The sequence below is a fragment of the Barbatula barbatula genome (assembly GCF_947034865.1).
Source record: "Barbatula barbatula genome assembly, chromosome: 21".
Classification (NCBI taxonomy): Eukaryota; Metazoa; Chordata; class Actinopteri; order Cypriniformes; family Nemacheilidae; genus Barbatula; species Barbatula barbatula.
In genome coordinates this window covers 12761975-12779370 of record NC_136784.1, presented here as the reverse complement: position 1 = coordinate 12779370, position 17396 = coordinate 12761975, and the positions used below count along the sequence as shown (strand labels likewise).

The window sequence follows — 17396 nt, the reverse complement described above, 5'->3', positions numbered from 1 at the left end:
TATATTTTACTTGGAGCATGATAATAACTGTCGTTCCCTCCGTAGAGATTCTTCTAGGCATTGACTCCTGGGCATTGAGTGACGTATTTGGGTCCTGCCTATATAATTTACTACAGGGTTCAGGTAATGGCTTGGAGCCCAGGTATCTATTGCGCTGACAGACCTACGGAACATTAAACCCCTTATTGCCAAGAATTTCACATGATCCGGGTGCCTGGTTGTTTTTGATTTGTCTTGTCATATGCCTCTCACTACATTCCCGCTACACTGTAGTGCTAAATGCGAATGTTGTTACTGTTTTGCAGCATAGAGGTGGGAAAAGTTAAGATTAAGTTGGATTTCATTGTATATTTTCTGTTAGAGCTGTGAATTCTTTTCTAATGTTTCACATACGTTATGTTGAGCGGCAGTGGTTCTCAAGGATGGAGTCCTCAGAAACGTAAATGTGGACTCTGACACATCGACACTTACAGTTTGGTTTGCAGCAACACATTACTGTAATCTGACAATCAAAGGGTTTGTGAACAATGGCATGTTGCTAATGTTAAAGTGATAGTTCACCCCAAAATAAAAACAAATTCATCATTTACTCAGTCTCATGTCGTTTCAAACCTGTATGACTTTCTTTTGAAGATACTTTAAAGAACGTTGGTAACCAAACGACACTTGCCCCCATTGTATAAACACAAAACCACAGAGACATTTCTCAAAATATCTTTGTTGTGTTCTACAGAGAAGAAAGGGTCATATACAGGTTTTGAATGACGTGAGACAGAATTTATATGTTTGGGTGAACTATCCATTTGAATCTCACCTTTTTAGATGGTATTTGTCTTCAGTCATAGTTATGCTGCTACTTAGACGATAGCGTCTGAGTGAAATGCTGACAAGGGCTCACACTAATATTGCAACTTTATTACAACGCGACATGCCATCTCGGTTTTCCTACATAGGGAGTCTGTGCAAACAGATAAGACGAGATTTTCCAACGCGTTGTTACATTTATTTTGAAACGTGCAGATGTGCACAACTGGACACATTCCTTATCTTAACAAACGGTTCGGTGGTTTTGATGTTTCTGGATTTCGAGAAAAGAAAATGGCCCCTCTGTTTTCTGTATTTAGCAATAAAAGATGAACAAGCCGACTCGCTTTCTGAGTTACGCTGGAGTGATCCAACAATCCTGGTCTTGTGTTACGATGTCAATCTGCCTTGTACCTCTTGCTGCCTAAGACATTGAAACATGACACATGCCTGCAATGTGAACCGACTTGGTATTCCCTTAAAATGTCAATGCAAAAATGTAAGTTATACAGATTTAAATCGTTGCTTTCACAAAAAAATGAGAACTAAATGACGAATTGGGGAGGCATATTAGTGCTTTGTCTTATTTTTTATTTATTGAACGACAGTGAAATATGCAACAATGCAAATCTATATATGGTGAGGAGAAGGCAAACCTTAATCTGATATTACAGGCTATAACTAGGGCACATTATTCAAAAAAAGGTACAAATGTAATTTCAGATTAAGGCATATCAGGTACTATACTGAAACCTCCCATTTTGCAAGTGCATTGTATTTTGTAATACAGAGAATTTTGCAAAGTGTAAATGAATATTTATCGCTGTACCATGCCTGTTCTGTGTTATTTATGAAATAAAAACGTTTAAAATGAAGACGCTTGAGTTTTTCTATGCCTTACTATCTATATAAATAGCCCCAGTGTTTGTCTTAGTAGGGGGGCGCGTCTTGTATGACTAAAGATGCTTTGTTTGCTGATAAATGAAGTTTAGTTACAGATTTACAGTGCTGTCTTATTTCACAATATTCTTTTGTGGTTCTTGTGTTCCATGGTTCCATTACTCATCTCTGGGGTTACAGTGACATGGTACAAACTACACCGTTATCTAGAAGTGCTGCAATGTGAAGTGTTACATGAATAAGATCCTTGTGCTAACACACGGATAAGTGGAAATGGCTTGAAAGTGATCTTATCACACAAACATGTTGCATATATGATTTGGTATATTGACATTTGCTATTCTATTATAGAAACAAAAGAACTGATTTAAAAGCCCCACTCTTCAACACTGAAGCGGCATGAGCTCTCGGCCATGTGTCAAATCAATGCAATGTGGTGGAGTTATGACTAGAAAGCAGACTGTGGTTTTCTAACATCTTATTTGAGAAGATCAGGAGGGCAGATCAGCTGGAGTTGTCTAAACTCCAACTATCCCTTAAGATACCGATAGACCTTAACATGAGGGTGAATAAATTATGTCTTTTTTGGGTGAACTATCCCTGTCCCTTCAAATATTAAGAGGCGGTGAACTTAATCTGTGACAGAGGAGCAAGGCGAGACCGTGTTTGCGCTACGAGCTGGGTTTTAGAGCCAATCGTACCGATCCTGCAGGCAGATCTGTTCTGAAATCTTTGGCAGTTCGCAGTTTGATCTGGTTTAGATTTAGCTACTATTTACACATCTGACCATGCAAAAAGTTTATTTGTCTTGGCGGTGGGGTGATTTTCAAGGTTGTCTTGTGTCACGTGTCTACCCTGCTTAACACAGCTGCCCCAGGTAGCAAACTGACATTGATTTAACATCAATGTTTGGTCACGGGGTAGATCACAAATTTGTTTGCTCGAGTGAGACGGTGTATCGTGTGTTCGTGATTTTACTGTGTTTTACAACAAATAGCAAACTAAATTATATATTTTTAGTGTCCGCAAGGCAATGTGTTATTTTTAATTTCTAATATACATATTGGTATATCGGTCAGCATTAGTATGTGTGGCAAGTACACGAATGCAAATGATCGTTGCAAATTATGGTTTTCAGTAAAGGTCATAAATAAGATTTTTTTTTTTCTTAAAAATGCTTCGTTGATTTCAATTTGTATCGAATAGAGAATATTATTTTAATTTAAGATTAAGATTTGTTGCAATGGTACAGTTTATGTGAATACTCTTGTGACAATTTCTGACTGGATAGACAATTTGTAATGAGTATGAATTGTATTATGTTTATCGGTGAGACTTTAGCTTACTAAAGAGAGATGTTATTAGAGGTGTTATCAACGTAAAACTGTGCACCTGTGAGAGGGAAGTTGTACAGTCACACATGCGTATCAGTAAAAAAAGAAACTGAGAGAAGGTTTTATAATGAGTTGCGTTTCTCTCTCCCTCATAGTTTCATTTACATATAGCACACGCTTTTATCCAAAGTGACTTACAAAGAATTCAGGGAGCAATAAGCGATATGTCATACATGTGCAATAGTACGATAGGTGCTAATACAAAGTTACTAGTTTCAACAAAAGCTAGATCACTACCTTGTAGAGTTGTGAAGGAGCATGAGCAGGAAAGGGATTTACTGCCCTTATGAGAAGGCAATACAAGACACTGCTGGTTTGCTGAACGCAGGGTTCTTGAAAATATGCTGGTGCAGATCCAGTGATAGTCCTGTAGGCAAGCATCAGTGACTTGAATCTGATGAGAGATGAAAAGGGGTGTCACATGATCCCTTTTGGGCTGTTGGAAGACGAGGCGTGCTGCTGCTTTTTGAACCAGCTGGAGTGGTTTGATAGCCTTTGCAGGAAGACCAGCAATGAGAGCGTCGCAGTAGTCCAAATTTGAGATTACCAGGCCCTCGACAAGGAGTTGTGTCGCATGTTCAGTGAGGTAGGGTCTAACCTTTCGAATGTTGAATAAGGGATATCGGTATGATCGCGTTGTCTTTGCAATGTGATCATTGAAGGACATCTGTTCATCAAATATGACTCCAAGGTTCCTGGCTGATTCGGAGGGAGTGATAGTGGAATTGCCAAGTTGGATGGTGAGATTGTGTTGCACCGTGGGGTGTGCCGGAAACACGAGTAGTTCTCTCTTGGCCGGGTTCAGCTGGAGGTAATGCTCTTTCATCCAAACTGAGATATCTTCTAGGCAGGCTGTTATGCGAGCTGCTCCAGTGGTATCGTCTGGGTGAAACGAAATGTAGATCTGGGTGTCGTCAGCATAACAGTGATACAAGAAGCCGTGTGCCGGTATGATGGCTCCCAAGGATGTCATGTAGATGGGAAAAAGCAGCGGTCCAAGCACCGAACCCTGAGGGACCCCAGTGATCATGTGGTGAGCAGTGGACAGCGAGCCCCTCCGTGACACCCTGAAGGATCTGCCGGAGAGGTAGGACTGGAACCAGCGGAGTTTACATCTTTTCAAAGTGTTCGTTGGAGGTGCACAAATCCTAAAACTCTCTATGACTAAAATATTCTGTACATATTCCCCCATCACAGATATTGATTTTTAGTACAATAATACTCTATATAACACACTGTGTGAAGAATAATTCTGTATGTAGATGATGTCTAATCACATATTCTTTTCTAAGCACATTTTAGCAATTCCCCACCACATCAATCCTAATAACTACCATTCATTTCGTATATAGTCATTAATAATTGACATATCTTTGTTAATGGGGGTAAAAAGGGACGCCTTTTATTCAGGTATGCATGACTAAGTTTAAAGAAAAAAAACAATAACGGTGAATTATGCCTGAGGCTAAATGAAAACTACAGTAGGTTTGTATGTTCTAAAGATGTATTTGTGAATGTCTTTTTGTGTAATAAACCAATGTTACTGATTGTGATGTTTAATAAATGTATAATATGCAGGCTTATTTATCCATTAGCATTAAATAAGGCTGTGTATCATGATATAAGGCCACCGTCCAATACGACCAATCACGATACTGGTCAGTATTTCTTTTGAGCAGAATTTAGTATAAAGATTATCTGTTTATGAATAACGAGTCTTAAAACAACTGTGATAATTGAATACAAATTTTGTTTTTGATATGCTAAAACACAACAAGATGATTAATTGTTTTGAATTACAAACTGTCAGAACACAGATTTAGAGCAAAACATGCAGAGACTTGCCAATCATAACTACGTAAGATAGGGATGCTGACGGTCTGTTTCCAAAGACGTTTAAACATAAGATTTTAAGAGTTAAAAGAAGATAAAGGATGTAATGTTTCTGATATACATTTTCTATATATATATATATATATATATATATATATATATATATGTGTATATGTATATGTGTGTGTGTGTGTGCTTACACTTTAAAATTTGTAGTTTTAGTAAGTAATACTGTACACGAATACTTTTGGTCCATGAAGGTTGACAAATACTGACTACTTGACAACACAACATGACATGAATACATACATTTCTTATTTATTTAAATAAGGATGACACCTTCACATTTTTAAAACACCAAACAATAAGGCAAAATGAGAAATTGTATTAACTGTAGGACACAGAGGTACAAGTTTGACTAAAGTCATGGGATACAGATACATAATAAAACACTGCAGTGAGCACAATTCAATATTCTGCTTTATACTCACCTAAATTTCCTACAAATTAAACTACGTAGGAACTCATCATTTTATTCATTCCCAAAGGTCTGTTAATGGCTCATTTGCTCTTTGGTAAACAGTAATCACGTATTGAAAGTGCAGTAAATACCCCAGTGATCGCTTGTGTAACGGCTACAGTCCAGTTTTTCTATTCCAACCAGGACCATGTGGTCAGGAATAAATTTGGGCCCGGTTTTAGCAGACCGAAGGTAGATGCGGTCGAAGCGGCATCTGCTGACGTAAGGCAGGGTCTTATTGCTGTTTGCTTTAGTGTCCCAGGTGTATCTGCAGTGTTCCTGTTTGCCCAGCTGTTCCCACACGTCACACACACCTTGAGGCAAACCTCCAACCTTTACCACCTACACAAACAAGTCACATTCTTTAGCTACGCTAAATCACGATTGCTGTTATCACCTTGAGTCATATCGGGCCTCATATATCAATCTAACGTAGAAACGAGTGCAGCTCCGTGTGCAGAAATCATCTTACGACAGGGTTCACGTATGATTCATCAAACATTCGTATGCTGCCAATCTCATCGTACGAGTGATCGTACCTTAATTAAATGCGGCGGCTGTAATCGATCGTAATTTACATATCACGCCCCTATAAATTGTGTAGACGCCTTGCCCGTAGATTTTGTAATATGGAAAAACGTAATCCGGTCAAAAAGAGGAACTGTTACAAACTTTAACCTTGAAAAGCGAAATCAGAAGAAGCGAAAAACAGTTTATAGAGAGATCACTGCTGCGAGCAAAAGCGAACCGAACTCCAGCGGAGGTTTGAATTTTTTATTGTATATGTATGTTTTGTATAAATGCTAATAATCTTTTATTATTGTTTCACTATTATTTTTACACTGAAAGTATTGTTGATGCTTTTACTACATTTCGTTACACTGTACTTGTATATGTGTAATGACAATAAAGTTGAATCTAATCATCTAATCTAAAAATGTAAAATGCATTTAAATTTTAACAAAATTAATCTGACTTCAGTCTTAAAGAACTGCGTTTGAGTAACAGTAACGTGTTAATGTATAAAACGAATGAAGGTGTAAATTAATCCCTACTGATCATTTTTGCTGCGCAATCAAATGTTTCTTAAATGTGTTTTTTATACAATTTCAATTCATTTAGGTGAAGAGAAAATGGTCTGTGGCGAAGGAGATGGATGCGTGTTTCTAAACGGGATCTGATGTTGCAAATAATGCATTTCAGGCATGCTGTTTTATGTTTACTTTTACTGAATTCTCTTTCAGATCTATCAGAGGAAGGAACCAAAACAGTGGTCTTCTGCCCCCACAAACCGGCCTGGAGCCTGCGAGCTTTGACCCAGTGCGCATCTTCACCCCCAACCCAACATTGCACAAATAAAAACAAATTATCATTTGTTTTGTCTGTGTTTTTTAGAACGCATTACTTTCAAACAAAGAACCTATCGTCTTGCTAATAGGTAAACTAACCCGTTACATATAAATATATTGACTAGGCCTATTGTCGTTTTTTAAATGTTTTACTTTTAACTGTGCATTTAAAATCGTCCTAAATTATTTAAGTAGCCTGAAATTTCAAGTTTTGTACACAAAAACCACCTGTTCACCTTATAATTTCAAGCATTTAAATAATCATATAATTAGGCTAGAAAATTTAATACTTTATTAATGTAATGAAAATAAGAAATCGCAATGGAATCTATTTTTACATTGTCATACTAAACGAAAAAAGTAATCTATCTTTCTATTTGTCATTATTCCTTTTCAGTTAAAGGATACAGGATACACAGACCTTCGGCCTTTCTCAAAACTTGCGTACACAAACTGAGACCTGTCAGGAGATTTGATCGTAGCAACCGCTCACGTCCATTTTGATAAATGCCAAGTTTTGCGTGGAAACGACCGTACGCCCATTTTTTGGTCGTACGCTCGTTTCATAAATGAGGCCCATTGTGAATCATGTTTTGAAGAAATGAATTTACCTCGCTGTCTCGGAGATTGGTGTCTCCGCCAAAAAGGACAGTGACATCATCTGGTGCCTCTCTTATCTTTTGAAACACAACCCGCAGCTGTTTCATTCTCTCCTCTGATTGGTTCTTACAGCTTTCCAGATGTGATGTCATCAAGTATAGCTTCTGACCCAAGAAGGTGACCTTAGAAAACAAAAAGAGTCAAAAAGAGAAATTCAAGAGACACACTATTGTTCAAAAGGTTCAAAAAAGCCATCAAGAAAAAGCAATGAGAAAACATTTCACCGAGTGACTAAACGAATATTACTGGGAAAATATCTCATAATAATAATAACGTTTCTGTGACCAACAACTCCAAAACCTTACAGACAGATGATTGTTACAAACAACAAACTCACCTTAGCAACTATCAGATTCCTCATCATCTGTGTTGTAGGATAAGAAATGTTCTCACTTTCCAAAAGTTTTACTCTTGATTTCTTCAGCATTATACCTGTGAAGTATCCATCATCACTCCCTTTAGAGACAAAGAATTAAATTCATCAGTAAATGCTCAGTAAAATAAACACTTTAATGTGCACAGAGTAGGCATGGGCCAGTTACCGGTTTCAAGGTATACCGAGGTTTGAAAGACTCAAGGTTTAAAACCACTAAAATGTTCTGTGTTGGTATGAGCTGTGTTTACGAAAGATAATGTTATTCAATGTTTGATGTTCAAGTTTATTTTATAATACATTTTTAAGTCAGCTTTATTTATATAGCGCTTTTTACAATTGTCATTGTTACAAAGCAGCTGTACAAGAAAACATTGACTATAAGCAAAACATATAAGTTTATGCAAGTCAAAACACAGGTCAAATATCAGACGGACTATAAATTCCTACATGCAGTGTTAATTAAATAAAACTATACCATTGTAGCAGCCCTTCGGCCAGGCAAAAAGTGCTAATCTAATAGCGGCTGAAATTTTGTAGAGTCGCCACGTCTTTTGTCCAGCTCTATCATCACAGCTTTTGTCAGGTCTGAGCTTGGAACAATGAGACAAGACTGTCTGAGAGTAGAGTACTGTTCTGCACTTGTTGTTATTGGAAGTGTTCCTGGTTCCGGTTGATCTAACTAGTGCAGCCTAAACCTTCGGAATATTTATATTATGATAGTGTAGTGCAGTGTTTCTCAAAGTGTGGGGCGGGCCCCACTGGTGGGGAATAGAGACATGACAAGTGGGGCGCGACAGATGGGTGGATAATTTACTTTATTATTGACCATACACTCAAAACTTAAAATTACTTAAAACAACATCAGATCGCAAAGAAAATAAAACTGGAGTTTCGGCACCCGCAGAGAAAACCAACTAGACAGTGGACCTTATTTAATTTAGTCTTTTTTTTTACAGACGCTTTTTTAACCAAAGCGTTTACCATTATGTTTTTGGCTATTGGGGACAGGTGGGGGCTCGCACCCCTTCCTTACCTCCCATGTGGGGAATGGCAGGAAAAGTTTGAGAAACACTAGTGTAGTGTATGCAAGATCGAAAAGATGCGTCTTTAGTCTACATTTAAACTCCCGGCGGGGAAGACTGTTCCAAAGTTTAGGCGCTGGATAGGAAAAGGATCTTCCACCTGCACTTGATTTTGAGGTATTAACAACTGACCTGACGCCTGAGAGTGTAGTGCATGTGAAGGACTGTAATACGAGAGAAGCTCACTCAAGTAGTTAAACCATGCAGGGCTTTATAAGCAATAAGCAAGATTTTAAAGTGAATGCAATGCTTTATAGGTAACCAGTGTAAGTTGACAGAACCGGGCTAATATGCTAATACTTTTTACAGTATTACAGTAATTGATGTCATAAAGGCATTAATTAGCTTCTCTGCATCTGATGGTGACAGCATATGACGTAGTTTAGATATATTTTTAAGATGAAAAAACACACTTTTACAGATGTTGGTGAACTGGTTCTCAAATTACAGAGTACAATCGAAAATAACGCCAAGAAGGGTTTTATGGAACATCCATCAATAGTTAAGCAGTATTCTTGGTTGTTATGTATGGCGGTTTTTGGTCCAATAAGTAACACTTCAGTTTTGTCCGAGTTCAGTAATAAGAAATTGTTACTCATCCACTTTTTTATATCGGCTATGCATTCCACAAATTCGATGGAATTGCGGTGTTTCATGAGGCTTCGAGGAAATATAAAGTTGCGTATCATCAGCATAACAGTGAAAGCTAACTCTGTGTCACTTTATTATATCTCCTAGAGGTAGCATATATAATGCGAAGGGCATAGGCCCAAAGACGGAGCCCTGTGGTACACCGTACTGGACTTGCGATTTACGTGAAACCTCATAGTTTATTGCTACATATTGAAAACGGTCTGATAAATAAGATCAAATAAGATTTTATTTGTGAAATAGTTCATAAATTTATCACTCTTATGCTGGTATACAGATTTAGAAGTTGCTGACGATTTATTTTTGATTAATTTAGCCACTGTGTTAAATAAAAACCTAGGGTTGTACTGGTTTTCTTCTATTTGTGATGAAAGGTAGGCGGATCTAGACGTTTTTAAGGGCTTTCTTGTATTTTCGAATACTATCCTTCCATGCTGTACGAAATACCTCTAATTTAGTTGTCTTAAAGTTGCGCTCCATTTTCGTGCCACCTTCTTTAGAGTCTGAGTGTGTTCATTCCACCTAGGTGTCGGGCTGTCATTTTTAATCTTTTTAAGTGCAGAGGAGCAACTGTGTCTAGCGTTTCAGAGAAGGTGACATTAAAATTTTCAATGCTAAAGTCAAAATCTTCAACATTATTCTTCATGCTAGAGATCTTCAGGCAAATTATCAAGAAACGCACCTTTTGTAGTTGAAGTAATTGTTCTACCATATTTGTAACAAGGAGTTTGATTTGCAGCCATAGGGTAGTGAAGCAAGCATGATACCAGATAATGATCAGAAAACGATTTTTACGGCGTCCACATTTATACCGCAAGACAGTATTAAATCTTAAGTATGATTATGAAGGTAAGTGGGTCCTGACACATATTGTCTAACGCCCATGGAGTTAAGAGTATCTTTAAAAGCCATTCCTAAAGCATCTGTATCGTTATCTACATGGATGTTAAAGTCACCCACAACACTCTGTCTGCAGCCAGTACTAGTTCTGATAAGAACCCACCAAATTCTTTAATCAAATCTGTGTGGTGCCCTGGAGGCCTATATACAATAGCCAGAATAATTGTTAAAGATGTTTTATCCTTGGTATTAGGTGTTTATACATGAAGTACCATGACTTCAAAAGAATTGTATTTAGGATTAGACTTTAGGATTATGTGTTGCTTAAAAATAAAATGCATCGTGTCCAGTTGAAAGTTGGAGATGTTGACATCTGAAAATTACACATTTTTGTGCTGTAATTGTAATACCGTTATAATAGGTTATCATACAGTCAAAATCTCATACCGGCCCATGCCTAGCACAGAGAGGAGTCACTTACCCTCTACAAACAAGTAGCTGACAGCACGTTTCTTAAGATATTGAATATAGGATGGAATGAGTTCTTGAAGAAAAACAACATCTGGGGTATAGCTACAAAATAATCAAGACAAAAATAACATTTACTTTTTGTCACATAACGCATGAATTAGGGAACAAACAGCAGACTCGAAATAACTCACAGAGCTAGATATGAGCACAAGCCTCTGGCACGCTCTGCCAGATTTAATGTGTCCAGACCGTCCACGTTCCAGCTGATGACAGACAACTTGCTATCTCCATCATCAGAAGGGGATCCGCCGTTACTTACAGCTTGGCTTTCCTTTGAGTTCAAATTTCTGGAACAGGACGGTTCATCTGCAGTTAAGTCAATACTGTAAAATTTCAAACAATTGTTAGTATTTATTTCAAGAATGGATGAAGCAAATTCAGAATCCACTTCTCTCCACGGCCGTATACACAAATATAGAGTAACATGGAGAACATTACCAATTCGCTTTGTCAGACTTCAATTTCTTTGTTCCTGATGTATCAGCTGGATCATCCATTTCCTTTCTTTTTGTCCGAGACGCATTTTTTGTTTCCTCGGCATCCTCAACATCAAATTCTGAATCCATGTGAGCCTCAAAGAAAGAGTTCAGCGCTTTCTATCATAAACAAAAATCGCTTTTTATAAGAACAAATGGGGAAATGTGCAGCAATGAGTTTATAAAATAACTTTCCATGTTTTCCGTAGGTGTTTGTTTCCAAACTTAACATTCAGACATACCTCCATGTCCCAGTCATTTTCTGCTAGATAACACTGAGCCACAGCACTGTCCGACCCAGAGACGAAGGCAAACTGATCGCAAAGATTCCTCCTCGTTTCCTCCAGGTCAGACATTTGCTTATCGATGTGACTATCTGACATGACAGCATTGGACAAGTTCACAGTTTAAAAATAACGGCGGGCCGTGCGAGAGTAAATAGGTCCAGGGACTAAAATATTCCGGACGGAACACGGGATGAGAAAAGAAAAATAGCAATATTTACACATGCTTGTTTATGGATGTTAATACTTTTATATACATAAAACCGTGAACTCGGTAAGTATTAGAAGTTGAATTTGCACGATTAATGTTACACACAGAACTGACTATTTAAATATGGAACTATTCGTGTTTGACTTACTTTCCGAGGACTCTTAAAATGAGCCCCTTGTTAATTTTATAATAAAAGTCCTCACGGGATAACCGTCAATTTAAAATGTATTTACAGATTGAAGATATTGATATACTTTGCCTATTATAGAAAAGTAATGTTTAATCATATACGTTATCCGTGGTTCTTTTTAGTTTGCGATGAGAGGCGTATCTTTAAAGAATTTAAAATTGACCATTCTTGGGACTTTTACTTTGTGTTACATTTGGACCACCTTTCAAACAGTTCCTAGTCTAACGTGTCCTTCGTTGTATTTGGGTGTCTTCAATATCAACAATGGTTTCCCTGTCTCTAAATTCATTAAAACAAATCATGCGAGCGATGGTGGACAGTCCTGGTTTCGACCGGGTTTTAAATAAGGTGAGTGATACATTGAAATCTGCGCAACCTTTTGTCAATCCAAGTAACCTAAATGTAAGTGTCATAACGTAATAATGACGTAATCAGGTTGAAATCGTGTCTGCAATACCGGGGAGAGTTGTATGTGAGATGAAAGTTGCGGAAGAACACACTAACAGAGGCGGAACTCTTCACGGAGGACTGACGGCCACGCTGGTTGACGTGATCTCCACCACTGCCATTATGTATAGTGAGAGAGGATCGCCCGGAGTCAGCGTCGACATGAATATAACGTGAGTTTTTTCAAAGGGCAACCCTAAAATCTGTAGCTTACTCTTAATAACACTCCTTACTTCTAAACAGATACATGAATGCTGCTAAAATTGGAGAAGACATATTAATCACTGCTCAGGTTTTGAAACAAGGAAGAACTTTGGCTTTTGCAACAGTAGATCTTACAAACAAGGCAAGTGGAAAACTCATTGCTCAAGGAAGACACACCAAGCACCTTGGTAGTTGATTGTGTATGTATACTGTAAACAATGTTACATGTTCTTTGTGGTGTAATAAACTTGTATAAGAAATAAATAAGTGTTTATTTCAACAGATTTATTCAAACAATGAGTACATCAATAAAGACAGATCCAACTTCCCCTTTTCTGTGAACGTAAGAGGGGATAACGTAATGATTTGTATGCCATATGATAACAAAGGTGGCTTACAGACAGCAGTCTCCAATCACTGCCATAATTGGTACTCGGAACAGCCTTGCCTATTAAGAAAATCAAATACGATCCGTTCCTCCTCAAAAATGTTCTTTAGGTATACGAGCTTGAACGCCATCACATACCCACCACCACCGGTTAAATTTAAACAGTAGATTGTATGTATATATTGTGTGAACTGCTCGATTGGTGACAATCACACAAACCCATCCTCCCAAACAAGAAAAACATCAGAATTCCTATAACGAACACAACAGTTTGTCGACATTCTTTGATATATGTCACATCCCACACCTCCATCCCGTACAGGCACCACTCCTCCTCTAGAAATGATAAAACATGAAATAAGGTTTGTCATATTATAGGCAAAGAATGACACTAATTAAAATGTCCAGCAAAAACTAAGGCAGTAACAGAACGAGAAGCAATGCCTACACCAAATGAATTTGAACACGTATCGTTTGCCTCTTTTGGAAGACTACCCGAGCTCTTTTGTCCTCTATCGCTGATTGTCAATACTCCTTAAATCCCTACTGTAATTGACCCAATATCAGAGTTAACTATCCCTCACAACACTGATGTTAAACCCAGTCCAACACTAGAGAGAACACATCTGAGAGACCTCTGTTATTGATTCCGGTATTTTTCGTCTTTTTGTTTGTTATTTCTTAACGTAAAGAGTTCCTTCGGACACTGGTATTGTTGACGGTGCGGCTCCAAGAGAACAACCACTCAAAATCAATGTTCATGCAGGTTCAAATAAAAACAGATCAAGGAGAAGGTAGATGGGATGAACCAAACCAAAATTGGTGGAAGGATAAAAAAACAAAGCACTAAATTAAACGTGATGAAAATGAGTGGTTAACAAAGCGGAGAGTTCCAAGCACGAGTTCGATTCTATTCAACTGAGGGACGTGTAGATAAGGACAACTTGCTTCGAGGCCTCGAGGGGCGTCTTCCGTACGTTTCTTCTAGTCAGGCATATATGGACGGAGGTGGTCCTCGATGTCTCCGACCCCCCAACAAGTAAGCTGATCCTGTGGCAGGTAGAGACAGAGACTGCACAACTTGAAAACTGTGAGCTTGGTTTTGGGAGTCTGTGTAGGAAGAACCGGCAAATATTAGTGGTTATTGAGTGTACAATCTGCAGTTTAAATTTTCCTGTGCTGTTGAACCAACCTGTAAGTGCTGTCTGTCCATGAAGAGAAAGACAGACTGATTGGGGTTGTTCATAACCATCCCAGCCTTGTCCTTCCGACCAACAGCATGCAAAAACTGCTTCTCATAGTCTCCATGATGAAATTCGAACTTGGCCTGCGAACATACACAATTAGTCATTTAAAGGGGCATTTCACCCAAAAATGAATGTTCTGTCATAATTCACTCCCCCTTAGATTGTTCCAAACCTGTATAAATGTCTTTGTTCTGCTGAACACAAAGGAAGATATTTGGAAGAATGTCAGTAACCAAACAGATCTGATCCCCCATTGACTGCCATAGTATTTTTCCCTCACTGGCAGTAAATGGGGGGCCAGATCTGCTCTGTTACTGACATTGTTACAAATATCTTCCTTTGAGTTTATCGCAACAATGAAATGTATACAGGTTTGGAACAATCTGAGGGTGAGTGAATGGAGACAGATTTTTTTCTTTCCTTTTTGGGTGAACTATCATTTTTTGTATTCTAAACTTCACTATATGAGAATGAATGTGTAGGGGTGTCCTAGAATGAAAATAACTACCTGAACAGGCCTGAATGGTTCATGTTCCGCCCCTTTCCATCTGGAGAACAGGAGACAGACAATCTTCTCAATATCGTTGCGGGGCCAAAGGATGAAGTCCATCTCCTGGGTACAACCTATCACATCCTTTACAGATACAGAAACATGTGTAAGATAAAAAAAATATGGCAAGAATTTCCAGACCAGACAAAACATTTATGATTGCGTTGCATTTGATTCTGACACTGCAACACCTGTTGTGTGTTGTAGGACTTACTCTACGCATCGACTGGTACCGAGGGGCATGCAACTGCACAACATCTTTCTGTAGAAGCTCTAAAGAACTCTCTAAGGTGTAGCTCGAATCCTTCACGCCTTTAAGGATATTTTCCTCATAGTTGTTGGTCATCACAGGTACCACCTCAGCTACTTCAAAGAGTGCAGACTTCTTTTTCTATTAAGGGTTGAAAATGCACATTAGAACCATTACACACAGTTGTACTCCCAAAAATGCAAAGTGCGGTGAACAGATGTTTTCGCTTACCTTATCCTTGAATACGAAGGCAATATAGATCTTGAAGTCAAACTGATCGGCCAGAGATTCTCTTTTCTTTCGTAGCTGGGCACGAAGTCGGTTTCTCGTTTGATTTCGGCGAGAATTTGGGTCACCCATTGTAACTGACAGTAATAATGTTCCCTATGCACTTTCTTCTTCTTTTGTTTTCTTGACAAAATACTAGTTGTCTTTTCAAAATCTTTTTAATAAAAACTAAAATCTATAACCAAAGCACTACTTGCAAACCAATTGCAATCGCAGAATAAACTTAACAAAATTAAATCAAGTCATTTTCAAATCAATATGGATCGCGCACCTGGGCAAAGTAGATTTGTATTCGTTTTGATGCCTCACATCATTTTTAAAACAAATAACAAAGCCTTTGAACTAAAAGAAACCAACTTGTGTAACCCAATCCACTATCAAGTTGTTTACTTTGTATTTATCACTGAAAAAAGAAAAGGTAACACAAATGCCTGCAACACCGAAAATCCATACCGTAGACCGTTTTGTGTATATATTTGTGTGTGAAAGGGGACAAATCCCACGTTTTAGATAAATGAAGCTTAAACCGTTATCTAAAAAGCTGACCAAGAGACTTGGCTATTATTGCGGACTTTGGAGAGTCTCTTCCGGGATTGACGATTCTGGTTTGTATCCATGTCTTTGTATAAACCGTCTCATAAAAGCACATCTGAATGACACGTGAGAAAGACAACCATGGCGGAGAAATGCAGATGCCATTAGATCTTGGCACTGAGTAACAACACGGAGTTTGCTGGACATATTAATGTTTAAGGGCATGAAATTGGCCCATAAACTCTCCTGCCACGGTTGAGTTTCATCGTGAGGCTTTTTTTTGTGGCTGGCTAGCAAACTAATGCTAGCTAAGCAGAAAACACACTTGCGCCACCAACTAGCAAACTGGTTGAAGTGAGCTACATATCTCCTTTCATGTCCTTACGTATCTAAGAGCAGACAAACTAATATTGATCAACGAGCCGAGTTTGACATTTTGTTTTAGCCTGTTTTGTTTATTTCGATGTTAGAATTGACTAGCGTTCGCGGCTAAGTTCAAGTGTTTCTTCTCATTTTCTCGAATTCTCTGCCGAGCCCGATGCGACCCGAGCAAGTAGCGAAAACAACCTTAACATGAAAGCCCACGTCTGAAAATACCAATCTGAGCGCAAAACCCGCACTGAATCGATCTATGCTCGGCGGAGGGTTTCGCTTGATGGTCTCCAAATGTTTTTGAGCTTTTCCACAGTCGTCACACGCCCGTATGCCATGTCAAGATAAACTGACAAACCGACCGAAATCCTCCGTTCTCTCAGGTAACAGACGGCGGGATCTGCATCGCGGTGGACCCATAATGATGGAGGGAAGGGGTAAAATGTCTTTCGAGCGTTTCTTTCGATTGTGTCGGCCCTCGATCTGCGTTTGTCTGGAAAATAACAAGCGCACCTCGCTGAACAAACAACTCAAAATGGCCGATGCGCGTCACGCAGCTGTGCGTATGTGAGGAGGAGGGGGGCTCGCGTCACTCCTGTCAGTCGTATTTATGTACCTACGTATAAATAACATACACACATTTATACATGTACATTTGTGTCTCCCCTTACTAAAGCTGTCGCGACTGCACAGCGATACATTAGACAGCTTTACGCGTTAACGAATATTTATTTTATTAGCGTATTTTGCCATTACCTGTATAGAAATACAATAGCACCACGTCATCAACTCGCCTTTTTACATGTGTTCTTTATAAATTATATACGTTACGGCCATGGTACAGCTGTTACGTCTACCAGGTGAAAACCATAGAAAAGGAGGTACAGGAATGTTTAAATTGTATTTTAGATCTAAAAGACACGCACGCACACGATCGACTAAGATGAAGTACCCATTGGAAACCGATGGGGGGCGTTGCGAATGTTTTTGTCACCCCGTGTCTCCGTCCGCGCGA

At 38.6% G+C, this 17396-nt stretch overlaps 3 protein-coding genes across 5 annotated transcripts; 1 reads left to right on the top strand and 2 right to left on the bottom strand.

Annotated features, from left to right (window-relative positions):
- Nucleotides 1–5180: 5180 nt before the first annotated feature.
- On the bottom strand, nucleotides 5181–12691 carry tdp2b (tyrosyl-DNA phosphodiesterase 2b). Of its 2 annotated transcripts, XM_079485455.1 has the most exons (8): nucleotides 12559–12691; nucleotides 11659–11867; nucleotides 11379–11536; nucleotides 11072–11263; nucleotides 10891–10982; nucleotides 7798–7916; nucleotides 7412–7582; nucleotides 5181–5793 (listed from the first exon to the last, which is right to left on the bottom strand). In XM_079485455.1, the coding sequence occupies exons 2-8, from the start codon at nucleotides 11797–11799 to the stop codon at nucleotides 5518–5520; spliced, it is 1149 nt and encodes a 382-aa protein (XP_079341581.1). In that variant the 5' UTR covers nucleotides 11800–11867; nucleotides 12559–12691; the 3' UTR covers nucleotides 5181–5517. The 2 variants fall into 2 exon arrangements, with proteins under 2 accessions (XP_079341581.1, XP_079341580.1); XM_079485454.1 differs by having other exon boundaries at nucleotides 11659–12691.
- On the top strand, nucleotides 12330–13004 carry acot13 (acyl-CoA thioesterase 13). Its single transcript, XM_079485458.1, has 3 exons — nucleotides 12330–12449; nucleotides 12537–12721; nucleotides 12792–13004. The coding sequence occupies exons 1-3, from the start codon at nucleotides 12366–12368 to the stop codon at nucleotides 12946–12948; spliced, it is 426 nt and encodes a 141-aa protein (XP_079341584.1). The 5' UTR covers nucleotides 12330–12365; the 3' UTR covers nucleotides 12949–13004.
- On the bottom strand, nucleotides 12940–17345 carry cUnh6orf62 (chromosome Un C6orf62 homolog). 2 transcript variants are annotated; one of them, XM_079485457.1, is made up of 6 exons: nucleotides 17138–17345; nucleotides 15419–16997; nucleotides 15152–15328; nucleotides 14896–15021; nucleotides 14333–14467; nucleotides 12940–14250 (listed from the first exon to the last, which is right to left on the bottom strand). In XM_079485457.1, exons 2-6 carry the CDS (start codon nucleotides 15545–15547, stop codon nucleotides 14125–14127), a joined length of 693 nt encoding a protein of 230 aa, XP_079341583.1. In that variant the 5' UTR covers nucleotides 15548–16997; nucleotides 17138–17345; the 3' UTR covers nucleotides 12940–14124. The 2 variants fall into 2 exon arrangements, with proteins under 2 accessions (XP_079341583.1, XP_079341582.1); XM_079485456.1 differs by having other exon boundaries at nucleotides 15419–17345.
- Between the last annotated feature and the right edge of the window lie 51 nt (nucleotides 17346–17396).

Excerpts from the sequence above, each read along its gene's own strand:
- cUnh6orf62 (XM_079485456.1), bottom strand. The coding sequence starts at position 15,547 with ATGGGTGACCCAAATTCTCGCCGAAATCAAACGAGAAACCGACTTCGT. Across the intron at positions 15,022-15,151 it reads GGTACCAGTCGATGCGTAGA|GATGTGATAGGTTGTACCCA; the intron begins GTAAGTCCTACA and ends GTATCTGTAAAG. Across the intron at positions 14,468-14,895 it reads AACCATTCAGGCCTGTTCAG|GCCAAGTTCGAATTTCATCA; the intron begins GTAGTTATTTTC and ends GTATGTTCGCAG.
- tdp2b (XM_079485454.1), bottom strand. The coding sequence starts at position 11,799 with ATGTCAGATAGTCACATCGATAAGCAAATGTCTGACCTGGAGGAAACG. Across the intron at positions 11,264-11,378 it reads AAGTCTGACAAAGCGAATTG|TATTGACTTAACTGCAGATG; the intron begins GTAATGTTCTCC and ends GAAATTTTACAG. Across the intron at positions 5,794-7,411 it reads CCAATCTCCGAGACAGCGAG|GTGGTAAAGGTTGGAGGTTT; the intron begins GTAAATTCATTT and ends TTGTTTGTGTAG.
- acot13 (XM_079485458.1), top strand. The coding sequence starts at position 12,366 with ATGGTTTCCCTGTCTCTAAATTCATTAAAACAAATCATGCGAGCGATG. Across the intron at positions 12,450-12,536 it reads TCGACCGGGTTTTAAATAAG|GTTGAAATCGTGTCTGCAAT; the intron begins GTGAGTGATACA and ends TGACGTAATCAG. Across the intron at positions 12,722-12,791 it reads AGCGTCGACATGAATATAAC|ATACATGAATGCTGCTAAAA; the intron begins GTGAGTTTTTTC and ends ACTTCTAAACAG.